At 46.7% G+C, this 14,975-nt stretch overlaps 1 protein-coding gene across 1 annotated transcript in view; it reads left to right on the forward strand.

Moving 5' to 3' along the window:
* Positions 1 to 12,273, forward strand: part of AP1G2 (adaptor related protein complex 1 subunit gamma 2) — a 32,963-nt gene extending 20,690 nt beyond the window's left edge. The window contains exons 15-21 of the mRNA XM_070953965.1: positions 888 to 1,018; positions 2,256 to 2,360; positions 4,703 to 4,853; positions 6,108 to 6,225; positions 7,996 to 8,162; positions 9,599 to 9,697; positions 12,126 to 12,273. Coding sequence (XP_070810066.1) covers positions 888 to 1,018; positions 2,256 to 2,360; positions 4,703 to 4,853; positions 6,108 to 6,225; positions 7,996 to 8,162; positions 9,599 to 9,697; positions 12,126 to 12,230 — 876 coding nt within the window. The 3' untranslated portion in view covers positions 12,231 to 12,273. The remainder of the gene's footprint in view (positions 1 to 887; positions 1,019 to 2,255; positions 2,361 to 4,702; positions 4,854 to 6,107; positions 6,226 to 7,995; positions 8,163 to 9,598; positions 9,698 to 12,125) is intronic.
* The last annotated feature ends 2,702 nt before the right edge of the window (positions 12,274 to 14,975 follow it).

Raw genomic sequence — 14,975 nt, forward strand, 5'->3', positions numbered from 1 at the left:
CCCTCTCTGCCTCCGACGCAGAGCCCTCATCCGAGCTTTCCCTAGCCCCCGGAACTAGCCCATATTCCTTCCCAACCTCCTCACTGTCCGACTCTGCTGCCAGCTCTGCTGGCCGCCGGCGGGCCACAACGAGGTCCGCGATGGGGAAGTTGATCCTCAGCAATGAAGGCGGATATAAGTGTCCCAGGATAATGTTGCCGGATCTAACCTGGGTTAGTTACCGGGACCAGAGGTTTTGTCTTCCGAGCTTTTGGACACGGCGTGCCGGAGCCCATCCTCAGGGAATTTTGGGCTATTCTGTGTGTGGTATTTACATGGTGCCTGTTGTGTGTAACTTTTTAGATGTAGATTGTATTGGTGTTGATGGCCGGCTAGTACGTCGTTGCCTATTGTTTCCTTGTGTTGACAAGCCCTCCCTCCTAAGCAGTGGTGGGATCATTCCGGTTTAACAACCGGTTTGGTGATTGTGCGATTTGCGCATGCATGCACGCTGAGCACACATGCGCAGTTTGAAGAAATCTTCACTTCTTGGTTTCTTCGGAGGAGTAACACAGCTGATTCGCGCGGCAATCTGCTCTACCGCACGAAATCAGCAGAGAAGGTAGGAAAATAGCGCGGGCAGGCGGCTGGGCCTATCTGATCGTTGGGGTGAACCGGTTCACTCCCAGCTGATCATCGGAGCTACCGGTTTGCCCGAACTGGTAGAATCCCACCCCTGCTCCTAAGTACTTGATAAACTCGGGGTAAATCAGCACTCCTGTTGACTCACGAGGGGCCTGTTTCCCAGGCTTCAATTATTTCACTGGTTGTTTTTGGGCCTGCTCGGCCGACAATCTTAGTAGCTGTTGATCCTCGTTGTACGGTGTCCTCATTTTTTATCTTCTCAGGTGGACGCCGAGGACATGCTGAGCTTGCTGGAACGTGTCCTCCAGTCACATCTGTCCCTGCCCTCCACCCGGGCCTACGCCCTCACCGCCCTCATGAAGCTCGGGACGCGCCTCCAGGACGCCGACATTAAGTGAGCGTGGGAAAAAAATTATCCTATCATTGATTCCGAACAAGCAGACGTGTTCCTTGGGGTTTTTTTTTGGTAAAATGCATCGTCCAATCAAATCCAATGTGCAGTTTTGTGGGTTCCTTGTTGTGTGCTCACGTGATGGCTCACTTAATGGAATCTGCTTATTGTGGTTGTAAGTTGTGACGGTCGTAAAATGGGTCGCCCACATGACCGACCTGATTTTATGATCTTTTTGCGACTGTCATGAAGTGAGCACTGAAGTTGTTAAGTGACCGACCTGGTCCTTAAGTAACCACCACAATTGTGGTGGTGGGTATTAAGTACCATTTGGGAAGTCCGTTGATAAAAATCGAATGGTCGCTGAGTGACTGTTCATAAATCAAGGACTACCTGTACAATATTTTCATCCTGGGCCAGAAAATGTGAGTTTTCTCTCCTCGGACACTAGAGGGTGACATAACACCCTTTCTCTCGGGGGAGAGCGCCACCATGTGGGCAGCTGGCGGAACTGCAGCGTCAGCTTCCCGTCTGTCAGTGGGATAAAACCTTTTACCATACCGTTGTCCACCTTTTCTGGCTCAGAATGGGAAACCCTGAACTCCCATAATCCCCAGCTGGCAGGGGATTATGGGACTCAAAGCCAAAAGCTGTAACGCTTGCAGAGAACTGCATTGTGAATTGAAAATTGGGGGCTGGTTAAAAACCACGTTTTGAAGTGGGTTTAAAGTTGTGATGAAATTTGCGTTTTCCCGGAAAATAACAGACCCTGATAGATACAGGCAGTCCTTGACTTACGACTGGTAATCATTCAAAGTTACAACGGAACTCTTCAAAGTTTACTTAAGATCTGTTTTTGGGCATTCCAATGGCTGCATACATGCCCACGGTCACATGACTGTATTTCAGCTGCTTGGCAACTCTCCTTTACGACGGTCACAATGTCCTGCGGTCACATGACTGCAATTTGTCACTTTCCCAGACAAGCGAGGGAAGCCGGATTCGCTTAACGACCACGCTATCAAGGGTTGTAAAAATTGGTCATGTGCTCGCCCACTTAATGACCACATCACTTAGCGACCAAAATATCGGTTTTCAATTGTGGTCGTAAGTCGAGGACTACCTGCAAACTGCCGGGAAGTAGGCCTTTAGGGGATGACGTATCAAAAGGAATAGAAATGAGATAGTAACTTCCTTTTCTCTCATTTTTTTCCCCCCTCTCCTCTTCTCCGATTCAAAGCCGGATTCGAAGTTTGGTTTCGATTTATTGTAGCTGCCACGACGTGGAACTACAACAGAGAGCCGTGGAATACAACACCCTTTTCCGAAAATACGATCACCTCAGGTACTTGTTAGCCGGTCTAGTCCATCAAAAGCTCAGAGCTCCATGTCAGAGATGGTATTTAGCCGGTTCGGGCGAATCAGTAGGGGCGACTGGGTGGGCCTGCCCACTCGCCCAGGTGCAATCCCGTCCTATATCACTGTGTTTTGGACGCTGCATGCATGTGCGGATGGCACACACAAGCGAATTGCCGTGTTGTTTGATGTTGCGCGCATGTGTGGACGGTGCACACACATGAATTGCCGTGTTGTTTGACGTCGCACGCATGCACGGATAGCACATGTGTGCTCACGTTTCTGGTGCTGGGCGAACCGGTTGTAACAGTATGAGAATCCCATCTCTGCTCCACATCTAATGATTCTTAGTGCAGGGTCAAACAAATCTCTAAGTTACTAGTCCTTATTGTCGGGGGGGGGGGGTGTTGGGTGGAAACCTGTGTGCATGCGTAAAAGGAAAAGAGGGCTTTGATAATTTTACATCATTAAGTCTTATTTCATTTCTTCCTGATCCCTTTACCCTCTTTTGTCCTGAAATCCCTGCCGAACCAAAGCAGCAGACACAATGAGGACGAGAAACTTGGATCATTTTTAAATCAGCCCAATTCCCTCAAACCCTCGGTGTAGCTCCCAACCTCAACCGGGGGGGCCATGGAAAAGAGTCTGCTGGATTGCAGTTTGTAATATAGTCGATAAAGAATGGGTTTTTTAAAATGTTTTACTTGATTTTACATTCTGGATTTTGGTTCCATTTTGTTTAGTTCAGTGTTTCTCAACCTTGGCAAAGTTGAGAAAAATGTGTGGACTTCAACTCCCAGAAACCCCCACGGCTTCGCAGGCGTTGGACTCAGTTTCAAAAAGACGGTTCTCCGTTCAAAAGACTGAATTCCCCGTTTAAAAAAGATGGATCCCTTCCGTTGAAATCAGCGGGGAAATTTCTGGGTTTATTTTTCTGGTGAATGCTTTGAATTTGAGTAAGACTAGAATTCTTCGGTTTACTTCAAGATGGGTGGACTTCAACTCCCAGAATTCCCCAGCTGTGTAAGGCAGGCTGGAGAATTCTGGGAGTTGAAGTCCACAAATACTTGCTGGAGAATTCTGGGAGTTGAAGTCCACAAATACTGGCTGGAGAATTCTGGGAGTTGAAGTCCACCCATCTTAAAAGTACCAAAGGTTGAGAAACACTGCTCTAGAGCAGTGTTTCCCAAACTTGGCTATTTTAAGATGCATGGACTTCAACTCCCAGAATTCCCCAGCCAGTATGCCTGGTTGAGGAATTCTGGGAGTTGAAGTCCATACATCTTCAAAGGGTCAAGTTTGGGAAACACTGCTCTAGAGCAAGGGCCTCAAGCCTGGTGGACTTCAACTCCCAGAATTCCCCAGCCAGCAAAGAGTATTCTTTTGCGTCCTGGAATTTGCTTCGGCTAGGGAATTCTGGGAGTTGAAGTCCACCCATCTTAAAGTACCCAACTTTGAGAAACACTGTTCTAAAGTATTTTTTTTGGCCTCATGGAATTTGCTTCAGCTGGGGAATTCTGGGAGTTGAAGTCCACCCATCTTAAAGTACCCAACTTTGAGAAACACTATTCTAAAGTATTTTTTTTGGCCTCATGGAATTTGCTTCGGCTGGGGAATTCTGGGAGTTGAAGTCCACCCATCTTAAAGTACCCAACTGTTATAGACAACAGTTATATAACCTTGGCAACTTTAAGCCTGGTGGACTTCAACTCCCAGAATTCCACAGTCAGCACAGAGTATTCTTTTACCTCATGAAATTTTGCTTGGGCTGGGGAATTCTGGGAGTTGAAGTCCAACCCATCTTAAAGTACCCAACTGTTATAGACAACAGTTATATAACCTTGGCAACTTTAAGCCTGGTGGACTTCAACTCCCAGAATTCCACAGTCAGCACAGAGTATTCTTTTACCTCATGAAATTTTGCTTGGGCTGGGGAATTCTGGGAGTTGAAGTCCAACCCATCTTAAAGTACCCAACTGTTATAGAGCAGTGGGTCTCCAATCTTGGCAACTTTCAGTCTTGTAGACTTCAATTCCCAGAATTCCCCAGCCAGCAAAGAGTATTCTTTTGCCTCATGGAATTTTGCTTGGGCTGGGGAATTCTGGGAGTTGAAGTCCAACCCATCTTAAAGCAGCCAAGGTTGGGAAACATCGCACCAAAGGTTCATATTGAGGTCAGCAGAGAAAGATCTAGAATCAAACCTCCAGCACCGGGCTGGACTAGAAGACCTCTAGGGACCCTTTCAACTCTGTTATTCTGCCATTCAACTCAATTGTTTGCACCATCCCCCCCCCTTTTTTTCAGGCATTCTGTTTTTCCTTCCTTTTCCAGAGCCTCCATACTGGAAAAGATGCCGGTGGTGGAGAAATTTGGGGATGGCAAGGAAAACCAGGAAACAGACCAGAATGGAAATGAGATTGTTACCCCAATTGTCCTGCAGGGGGAGCCATCCACTGATCCAAAACCCCAAGAACCTAACCAGGTAGGAGATGCAGTGCCTAGTTTTGGGCAGTAGGGGGCAGCAGAGGCCATCAAATCCTTAAAAGCCGCTTAATACAGTATAAATCTGATTATTCGTAGAAGGGATTTAATTTTAAACCCCATTTCTCTTGCCTCCTTTGTAAAGTACAACCAGGAACATACAGACAGTCCTCGACTTACAACAGTTCATTTAATGACGGTTCCAAGTTACGACAGCAAGGAAAAAAGTGACTTACGACCGTTTTTGACACGACGGTTGTAGCACCTCCCCCCAAGTCAGATGATCAAAATTCAGAGTTTGGCAACTGACTTGTATTTATGACGGTTGCAGTGTCCGGGGTCACATGATCCCCTTTTGCGACCTTCTGACAAGCAAAGTCAGAAGTCAGTGACAAGCAAAAAATTACGCAAATTTTAATTGGTTTTTTAAATGATTGGGGTGGTTTTAATTTGTTTGGGCAAAATTTGTTTAATTCGATTTTACTTTGTTTTTAAATTTTGTATCTATGTATTTTTACTGTTTGGCTGTTCACCGCCCTGAGTCCTTCGGGAGTAGGGCGGTATATAAATTAAATAAATAATAATAATAATAATAATAAAAAAGTCAGATTCACTTAACAACCGTGTTACTGACTTATCGACCACAGTGATTCACTTAGCGACGGTGGCACCAAAGGTCGTAAAACGGGGAAAAACTCAACATGTCTCACTTAGCGACAGACATTTTGGAGCTCAGTTGTGGTCATAAGTCTAGGACTACCTAAAGAGCTGCGGTTTGGAGCCTTTGCTAAATATGCTTTAACAAAATCTCTTCCTTGGTTGACCGGAGCAAACGGGGTGGACTTCAACTCCCAGAATTCCTCAGCCAGCATGGGGAATTCTGGGAGTTGAAGTCCACACTTCTTAAAAGTTACCAAGGTTTTGGGAAACCCTGTTCGACCCAGTTCTTTTTCTTCTACGCATCCAGCAGAAGTAGTGGATTTTGAGGCCACCAAAAAGCTGTGATTCCACCCTCTCCCCCACCAGAACAACTGTCACAAATCCTGACCATGAATCGTGGTTTGCTCAGAAATTAACATTATTTCCCCTTCGGCCTTCTCAAGGAAAGACTGTTCATCGCCAACAAGGGAGTTTTCTAGGAAGAGATTGGACAGCCATTTATCCGGAATGGCGTAGAGTCTCCTGCTTGAGCAGAGGGTTGGACTAGTTGACCTTTAAGGTCCCTTCCAACTTCTTCTTGTCTTTCTCTACCTAGGTCTTCGATCTCTTGGACCTCCTTGGAGACCCTGTAGATACATCTCCTGCTCCGTCAAATCCAGCCCATGCGGGGACAGGATCTCTTCTCGGCTTGCTTCAAGATCTAAAGCCTTCAGGTAGAATGAGAGGGTTCTATTCAGCCAAAGGTTCCTTCCAGTGGTGGGATTTAAATTGGGATTTTAAATAATTTAACCACCGGTTGTCTGGCTGGGTAGGCGTGGCCGGGTGATCATGTGACTGGGTGGGTGTGGCCAACTCAACATCACTCATCACACCCAGCCCTGCCTCCCAGCCACTCGCCTCAAAGAGGTTCAGATTCAGCAATTCTGACTGGTTCGGATTAATCCCACCATTGGCTGGCCCCGCCCAGTTTTTGAAAAAACGGCCCGAAAATGGCTGAAAAACTGCCTGAAAAACAGGCAGAGGTGGGGTCGGCCAGTGGTGGAATTAGCCAGTTCGCCGAACTGGGTAGAATTTTAACAAGCAGTTCGCCTGAACCGGTCTGAACCGGTTGAATCCCACCTCTGGTTCCTTCCCGTTTACAACTGTTGAACCTCTTGGTTGGGTAACCTATTCAGCTAGTCCTCGATTTATGACCAACATTTCTGTTGCCAAGCGAGACAGTTGTTCAGTGAGTTCCACCCCATTGTACCACCTGTCCGTTGTTCGGTGAATCCCTGCAGTCGACAAGTTTTGTAAACACAGAATTGTTACGCGAATCTGGCTTCCCCGTTGAGTTTGCTGGTCAGAAGGTCGCAAAAGCGAATCACATGACCCTGGGACGCGGCGACCGTCATAAATATGAGTCAGTTGCCAAGCCTCTGAATTTGGACCATCGGGATATTGTGGTCATAAGTCCCTTTTTTGTCTATCTAATTTTGGATGGTCACCAAGTCGTAAGTCGGGGACTACCGTCGTAAGTCAAGGACGGTAAATCGTGTGATTGTATGAAAGCCTTCTCATCTTTACTTCTGACGCCAAACTTGTTCTGTCCCCGTCTCACACACGCACACAGATAGCCAGGGGTTAAACAAAACTGGCAGACAACAAATTCTTTCGATAAAAGGATTGGCAACAACTCAGTAGCTGCTTGCCAAGAACTTTACTCATACAGGGAGGGGTTGTTCCTCCGACAGATAAACCCAAACAAGATACACACAGTTCAAGAATTGTCAAGTCCAGTCCGTATTAAATCCAAGGCAGATAACGTTGTTTCCAAAGATACGTGACTCGCTAGTAGTTTGTTTTGTCCGTCACAGAGTCTGAATGGCCACCTCACCCCCTTTTATCCCCTGTGGGGTGTGGTCCAGTGACTCAGTTTAAACTCTGGCACGCCTCCTTTTCTGCTGCATGCACCTGTCTCTCCGACGCTGACGTGGATCCAGCCAAGACTTATCTCCATCACTGTCCGACTGCAAGGAGATACCTGGCTCCTGGCCAATCTCTTCTCCTTCGGGAGACACCTGAGGCATTGCCAGAGAGGAGGGTCCTGGAGAGGGAGGCCTGGCCAACTCCTCTCCTTCATGTTCGGGGCCTTCTCCCTCCGATAAGTTGGCCTCGGGGGTCGGAGTCACAACAAAACTGCACTCTAGAGAGAAGGGATTTCCTGCACAATTCCATGAATTGTGAAATGAAAACTCAGGAAAACGAGAATTTTGATCCCATCAAATAGCAGCGACAGGAGACATCCGGGGGGTTAAAATGGAAGGTCGGGAGAAGATCCTTTCGGAACGACACAGTTGCAGGTAGCCCTTTCGTTTAGTGACCGTTGGAAGTTATTGAAACAAGCGACTTACGACTCACGGCGGGGCAAGTCCCAAAATTAATCTCTTTGGATAAGAGCAACGGGTTTTGTTTTTTTTTTAAACTAACCGTGTTTTCCGCAGAGGCCGTTCCCTCCCGCATGGAGGTTTACAAACAGAACGGGTTGCTGGTGGAGTTTTCGATGAGCCGGACTCCGGGGGAACCCGCGTTGCTGGTGATCACAGCCACGGTGACCAACACCAACTCTGGAGATGTGGAGAACTTCTCCATGCAGGTGGCTGTGCCCAAGGTGAGATGCCCTGAAATGGGCTCCATAGGATGGGGATTTTTTTTCTTTTTTTCAATAGGAGGAGGAGGAGGGGAGGAAGGAGGAGGAGGAGAAATCGGGGAGGAAGAGGAAGAACGAGAAGAAGAAAAGGAGGAGGAAGAAAGAAACACGGGGTTTTTTTTGTTGGTTAGATTTGGGTCTCACGGTTCTTCTCATCTTGAACATTTTCTGTTCACTTACAACTGCCTTCTCCTCCCTCTCCTCCTCCGCCTCTTCTTTTTTTTCCCCTTCCCTCCAAATCTCTCCTTCTCTTCCTCTGCTTCCTCCTCCCTCTCTCTTCACCTCCTCCTCTCCTCCTCCTCTGCCTCTTTTTCCTCTTCTTCCATCTTTTCCTTCACCTCTCTCTGCTCTTTTCTTCCTCCTTCCTTCAATTCCTCCTCCCTTCCCGCTCATACTCTTCTTTTTTCCCCCTCCCCTTCGTCTTCTCCTTCTTCTCGTCTCCTTCGCTTCTTCTCTCCCTTTTCTTCCCTCCTTCGCCTCTCCCTTTTCTCCTCCTCCTCTTCTTTCATTCTCTCTCTTGTCTTCCTCTCCATCTCTCTCTCTCTCTCTTTTTTTTTTTTGGTTTTAAAAACAAAACTTTATTAAACATATAAAAGTAAAATACTATACTACGTATATACAAGATACATATATATTAATACAAATGACAATACGTAAAAAGAAAAAGTGACTTTGGGTCACACGTCCATTATCTTATTAACGGTGCATATTTGTATTTAATTTAATTTAATTTAATTAATAATTTAATTTAATTTAATTTAATTTAATTTAATTTAATTTAATAATTTAATTTAATAATTTAATTTAATTTAATTTAATTTAATTTAATTTAATTTAATTTAATAATTTAATTTAATTTAATTTAATTTTTAATTTATTTAATTTAATTTAATTTAATTTAATTTAATTTAATTTAATTTAATTTAATAATTTAATTTAATTTAATTTAATTTAATTTAATTTAATTTAATTTAATTTAATTTAATTTAATTTAATTTAATTTAATTTATTTCTATGCCGCCCAACTCCCAAGGGACTCTGGGCGGTATGATAATTATTATCATACAAAAGTTTTCATTTGCTCTCATTTCTGTGCGTTAGCCAATCATACCACCTATTCCTCGCTATAGAACATTTTGAGTCTACCTTGTCCTTCATTTCAAACGTTAGTTTGTCCATTTCCGCGCAATTATAGATTTTTTTTTGGATTATCAATTGGCAGTTGGTCAGTTTTCCAATATTGGGCGAGCGCCAATCTGGCTGCAGTGACGATGTGTAATATTAAATACTTTCTTTATTTCTGAACAAGATAACATCCTCTCCATCTCTACTTCCTCTCCCCACCCCCACCCCATCGTCTCCCACGTGGCTTGTCCTTTTTCTCCTCCTCCTTCCAGTCCTTCCAGGTGGACCTTTCGGCCCCCAGCAGCTCTACAGTCCCAAGCCAGGGAGGGCCCCCCATCACTCAGATCATCCGAGTGTTGAACCCCAAACAGGTAAGGACCAGGAGAGGACCTGACATCAACTCCGCAAATCCACCGTGATCCCATCGAGAGATCTGCTTCAATCCACACACCCCACCATCCTTTCCTCTGTCTTCTCACATGATAGCCAAGAGGACCAGAGCCGTCAGTCCTCCAAAAAAAAAAGCTAGATGGTCCCCGAGATTTATTAGCCAGGTTTCCCGCAAAGGAAAAGGACTTAAGTATCTGGTAAAGTGGCTCTCCGGGTACTTTAGCAAGTGGATTAAAGGCAGATTCTCCCCAGGGTTTTTTTTTTTTTTTTTTTGATCCTCTTTCTAACTTCCCTCTGGATTCGGAGGCGAAGCTGGTTACCAGTTTTTGGAGACACGTAAAAGGACATTTCCGGGGCTTTCCGTTCCGGCAATATCTTGCAAACAACTCCAGGGTAGGCCAGCTCCATGAGATGGCGTCTCCTGATCTTTCCCGTCAGTAAGAGGGCTTAGCTGTTCTTGTATCTGTGGCAGGGGTGAAATGTAAAATTTGTTACTACCAGTTCTGTGGGCGTGGCTTGGTGGTGGGTAATGTGACTGGGTGGGTGTGGCCAACTTTTTTTTTTTTTTAACTTTTCCAAGCATTTTTTCGAATGCTTTGAAAAGCCTCTGCCGATCAGGCAACTCAGCTGGGATCGTCAAGAGAGGCTTTTAAAAAAATGCCTCTCTGCCGATCAGGCAACTCAGCTGGGATCGTCGGAGAGGCTTTTAAAAAAATGCCTCTCTGCCGATCAGGCAACTCAGTTGGGATCGTCGGAGAGGCTTTTAAAAAAATGCCTCTCTGGCGATCAGGCAACTCAGTTGGGATCGTCGGAGAGGCTTTTTAAAAAATGCCTCTCTGGCGATCAGGCAACTCAGTTGGGATCGTCGGAGAGGCTTTTAAAAAAATGCCTCTCTGCCGATCAGGCAACTCAGTTGGGATCGTCGGAGAGGCTTTTAAAAAAATGCCTCTCTGGCGATCAGGCAACTCAGTTGGGATCGTCGGAGAGGCTTTTTAAAAAATGCCTCTCTGCCGATCAGGCAACTCAGTTGGGATTGTCGGAGAGGCTTTTTAAAAAAATACCTCTCTGCCGATCAGGCAACTCAGTTGGGATCGTCGGAGAGGCTTTTTAAAAAAATACCTCTCTGCCGATCAGGCAACTCAGTTGGGATCGTCGGAGAGGCTTTTTAAAAAAATGCCTCTCTGCCGATCAGGCAACTCAGATGGGATCGTCAGAGACTTTTCAAAGTGTTTTTTTTACCACCTCTTCGGCTGAAGAGGTTGCAGAAAAATATGCTTTGAAAAACCTCTGACGATTCCAGCTGAGCTGCGCGATCATCAGAGGCTTTTTTTTTTTAACTTTTAAAAGCATTTTTTCGTCGGAAGAGGTTGTAGAAAAAATGCTTTTAAAAGTAAAAAAAAAAAAGCCCCTGATGATCGTGCGGCTCAGCTGGGTGTGAGGGGGCGGGGCGCAGGGATTTTTGCCACCGGTTCTCCGAACCATCCTCCGCTATCACTACCGGATTGGGCGATCCGGTCCGAACCGGGAGCATTTCACCCCTGATCTGTGGGGTCCTTGAGGAAGGGGGCTTAGCGGAAAAGAAAAGGAGGAGGAGAAAGAGGAGGACGACTGTGGGGTCCTTGGTGATCTCTGAGCTTGGTCGTTTTCTTGCAGAAGTTTCATGACCCAACTAGGGAACATCTTCAGGATTAGAAGGGAGGAGGCTTTCCCTGTCAGTGATGGTGGGAGCGTTTTGGGTGGAATTATATATACAGTATAAAAAACATTATGTAGTATATGTAATGTATAAAGTATATCTATAAGGAGTTGATTATATAGTATATATAGTGTGCAAACAGAAGGAGCGGTGTGGTGGCCTAGAGGCGCGGCTCTCGCCTCACACAATCAGGAGGCTGCGAGTTCGATCCTGGGTAGAGGTAGATATTTCTCTCTCTGGGCATGCTGAGAATATATCTGCTGAACAAAACTCCGCATCGGCAACAAGAAGGGCATCCGGCCAATAAAAAAAACCACTTCGCTAGCTCCATTCCGTTGCCCAGACTCCACCCATCAAGGGATTATGGGGTCGTTAAATGAAGATGATAGTGTGCTAATCCTACTTTGCAGTCATCCGTGGGACACATCCGTGGGACACAAACGGATTCATTGGCAGGCACCCAAAATGCAATCACACAATCGTGGAGGGGGAAACTTGGCTATTGTGTAAGTTCGAATCCGGGCATAAATTACCTTGGAGAGGTTCGTCATAATTTTAATTGGCTGCTATCTGTACAACATACAATATATTGCTTTTCCTTCCGCTGGAATCCGCTGGATTCCGCTGGATTCCGCTGGAATCTGGGAACCTCCAAGCACGTAGTTAGTGCGAAGTTGGGACGTTATCTCTCTTTTCTTGTTTCTTGAACCCAGATCCCTCTCCGGATGAGGCTACGCTTTTCCTACACGCTGCCTTCCGGGGCTGTTGTACAACACGTCGAAGAACTCAACTCGTTCCCGGAGACTGCGTGGAAGTGAATAGTAGGTTACTCAAGGAGTAAAGAACTCCTGGAGTAACAGCCGCCGGTGTTTGTGTTTCCCCTTTAAACATGCGCTTGAATAAACATGTATTGTTATCCCACAGACGCCCATGATGTTTACAAATGACTTTACAGGCAGGGAGTCCTCGACGTACGACCGTTCATTTAGTGACCGCTCAAAGTTACGACGGCCCGGAAAAAAGGGACTTGGCACCGTTTATGACCTTTCCCGCATTCTCACGTCACGTGATCAAAATTCAGGCACCTAGTTCAGACTTACGACGGTCGCCGTGTCCCGGGGGGGGGGTCACATAATCCGCTTTTGCGACCTTTCCGACGAGCGAAGTCCAAAGGGAAGCCCGATTCACTTGACAACCGGGTTAGTAAGTCATCCACTGCAGCGATTCGCTTAACAACGGAGGCCAGAACGGTGGTAACAGGGAGGGCAAAACTCACTAAGCCAATGTTTCACTTAACAACAGGCATTTTGTGGCCGTAAATCGAGGACTAGCTGTATTCTGAGGACACGGGGGGGGGGGAAGAATCGCTCCCAAGCCTGTATAAAGCACAATACAGTTTTTATACAGGCAGTCCTTGACTTATGACAATTGAGCCCAAAATTTCCGTTGCTAACCGAGACACTCGCTTTACAAGTGTCTCACTTAGCAGCAGAAATTTTGGGCTCAGTTATGGTCCTAACTCGAGGACTGCCATGCCTGCGTAAAGATATTAGGGGAGGGGGCTTTTAGCCTTTGCATCTTATGCAAATCAGGGAAGGATGGATGGCCCAATGAGTGAGTGAAGGCAGGGGGGCCATGTACAGGTAGTCCTCGACTTACGACCACAATCGAGCCCAAAATTTCTGTCGTTAAGCGAAACATTTGTTCAATGAGCTTTGCTCCACTTTACGACCTTTCTGGTCCCGGTTGTTAAGCGAATCAGTGCAACTTGGTAACTTAGTAACTCGGTTGTTAAGTGAATCTGCCTCGACGTCGCTTGTCGGAAGGTCGCAAAAGTGGATAACATGACCTTGGGATGCAGCAACGGTCGTAAGTTTGAAACAGCTGCCAGGCAAGTTGAATTTTGATCCCTTGACCAAGGGGAACGCTGCAATGGTCGTAAGAGTGAAAAACGGTCCTAAAGTCACTTTGCCCAGTGCCGTTGTAACTTTGGTCACTAAATGAAGTGTCGTAAATCAAGGACTACATGCATGAAGAAGCTAAAATTGAGAAGCTGGACAGGCCTTGAGACTCAGTAACCTGCTAGCTAGAATGGCCACGAATGCTTAAAAAAACCCAAAAATAATCAAGAATATTGCTCACTTTTTCTGGTCCATTGTAACTTCGGTCACTAAATGAATTGTCGTAAATCGAGGACTACCTGTATGAAGAAGCTCATATTTAGGAGCCGACAAGCCTTGAGACTCTGTAACCTGCTAACCAGAATGGCCAAGACCGTTTAAAAAAGCGAAAGGAATTAAGAATATTGGTTCAAGTGAAGCCGTAAGTCACTGTTTCCGATGCTGTTGTAACCTCCGTCACTAAATGAACTGTCGTAAGTCGAGGACTACCGGCAGAATGCACGTTCGAAGCAGGGCTTCCCAAAGAGCGGGCGGCGCCAGGCCCTTGCGGAGGGTTTGCACGTGCGGAGGTGTAATTATGGGAATCCCGATGGCTCGTCGGTGGCTTTTTCCTCTCTCCTCACTTCAACTGCTAGTAAATCAATTGAATTGATCAGCCGGATGGGGAAACTCCACAACAACCGAGCGAGACTAAGTGGAAATCAATGGCGGTAAACGAGTGAAGGGAAGAAGCTGGTTGTCGAATCGACGCAGCCGCCACGCGCACGGATTTTTCTCCCTTTTGAAGGGTCAATTTAGAGCAGGGGTGTCAAACACAAGGCCTGGGGGGGGGGCTACATCCGGTCCGCGATGTGAACGGATCCAGCTGTGGGGCCGTCCTGGAAAATATAAGAGGCCGGTTCCCCTAAATTGCCCCACACGTACACACCCCTCAGGAGACCCCCCCATAAGACGAGCTAAACCAAGGGAAGGGATCAAGGGTGGGATTCGGCCGGTTCGGGCAAATCGGATGCTAATTTTACATTTGGTTCACTGAACCAGTAGTTGCAAGGACTGGCTGGCCCCTCCCTGGCCGGCCTCCACACGGCCGGTTTTGGATGTGAGGTAAATTCAAGGCCCGCGTGGAGGCTCTGGAAGGGTGAAAAATGGGCCTCCTGGAAGTTCCAGAAACGAGTCCGTGGGGAGGCTGTTTTCGTCCTCCCGAAGGCTCGAGGAAAGCCTCTGGAACCTGGGGAGGGCAAAAACGCCCCCCTCCACCATGGTGAAGGAGGCTGAGTAGGCCACACCCCCATGGCCAGGCCCACACAGCAACCTGGCAGAGAACCAGTTGCTAAAATTTTTCAATCCCACCCCTGGAAAGGATGTCCTGTATGGAGTCCCACCAGCTTCTCGCACCTTGATGGATCTAATCATCCACGTTGGGCGCACAGATGGATAACCCCGGAGCCACCAGGTCTCCTGCCCTGGTCTCCAACTTCCATGAACCCTGTCCAACACGTTGACACTGGAGGAAGTCAAGTCTCCCTTGAGATCTTCTCAGGAAGGTCTACACGGACTTTGAACGTTGTGTCTTCTGAACCCATGGTGTCCTCCATATTCCAAGCCGGCCCATGTCTTGTTCATAAACCACGGTGAAAGCTAACCCTCCAGGTCTTCACCTCC

This window comes from Pituophis catenifer, unplaced genomic scaffold (genome assembly GCF_029215685.1).
Source record: "Pituophis catenifer annectens isolate HBS135680 unplaced genomic scaffold, rPitCat1.0.hap2 SCAF_15, whole genome shotgun sequence".
Taxonomy (NCBI): Eukaryota; Metazoa; Chordata; class Lepidosauria; order Squamata; family Colubridae; genus Pituophis; species Pituophis catenifer.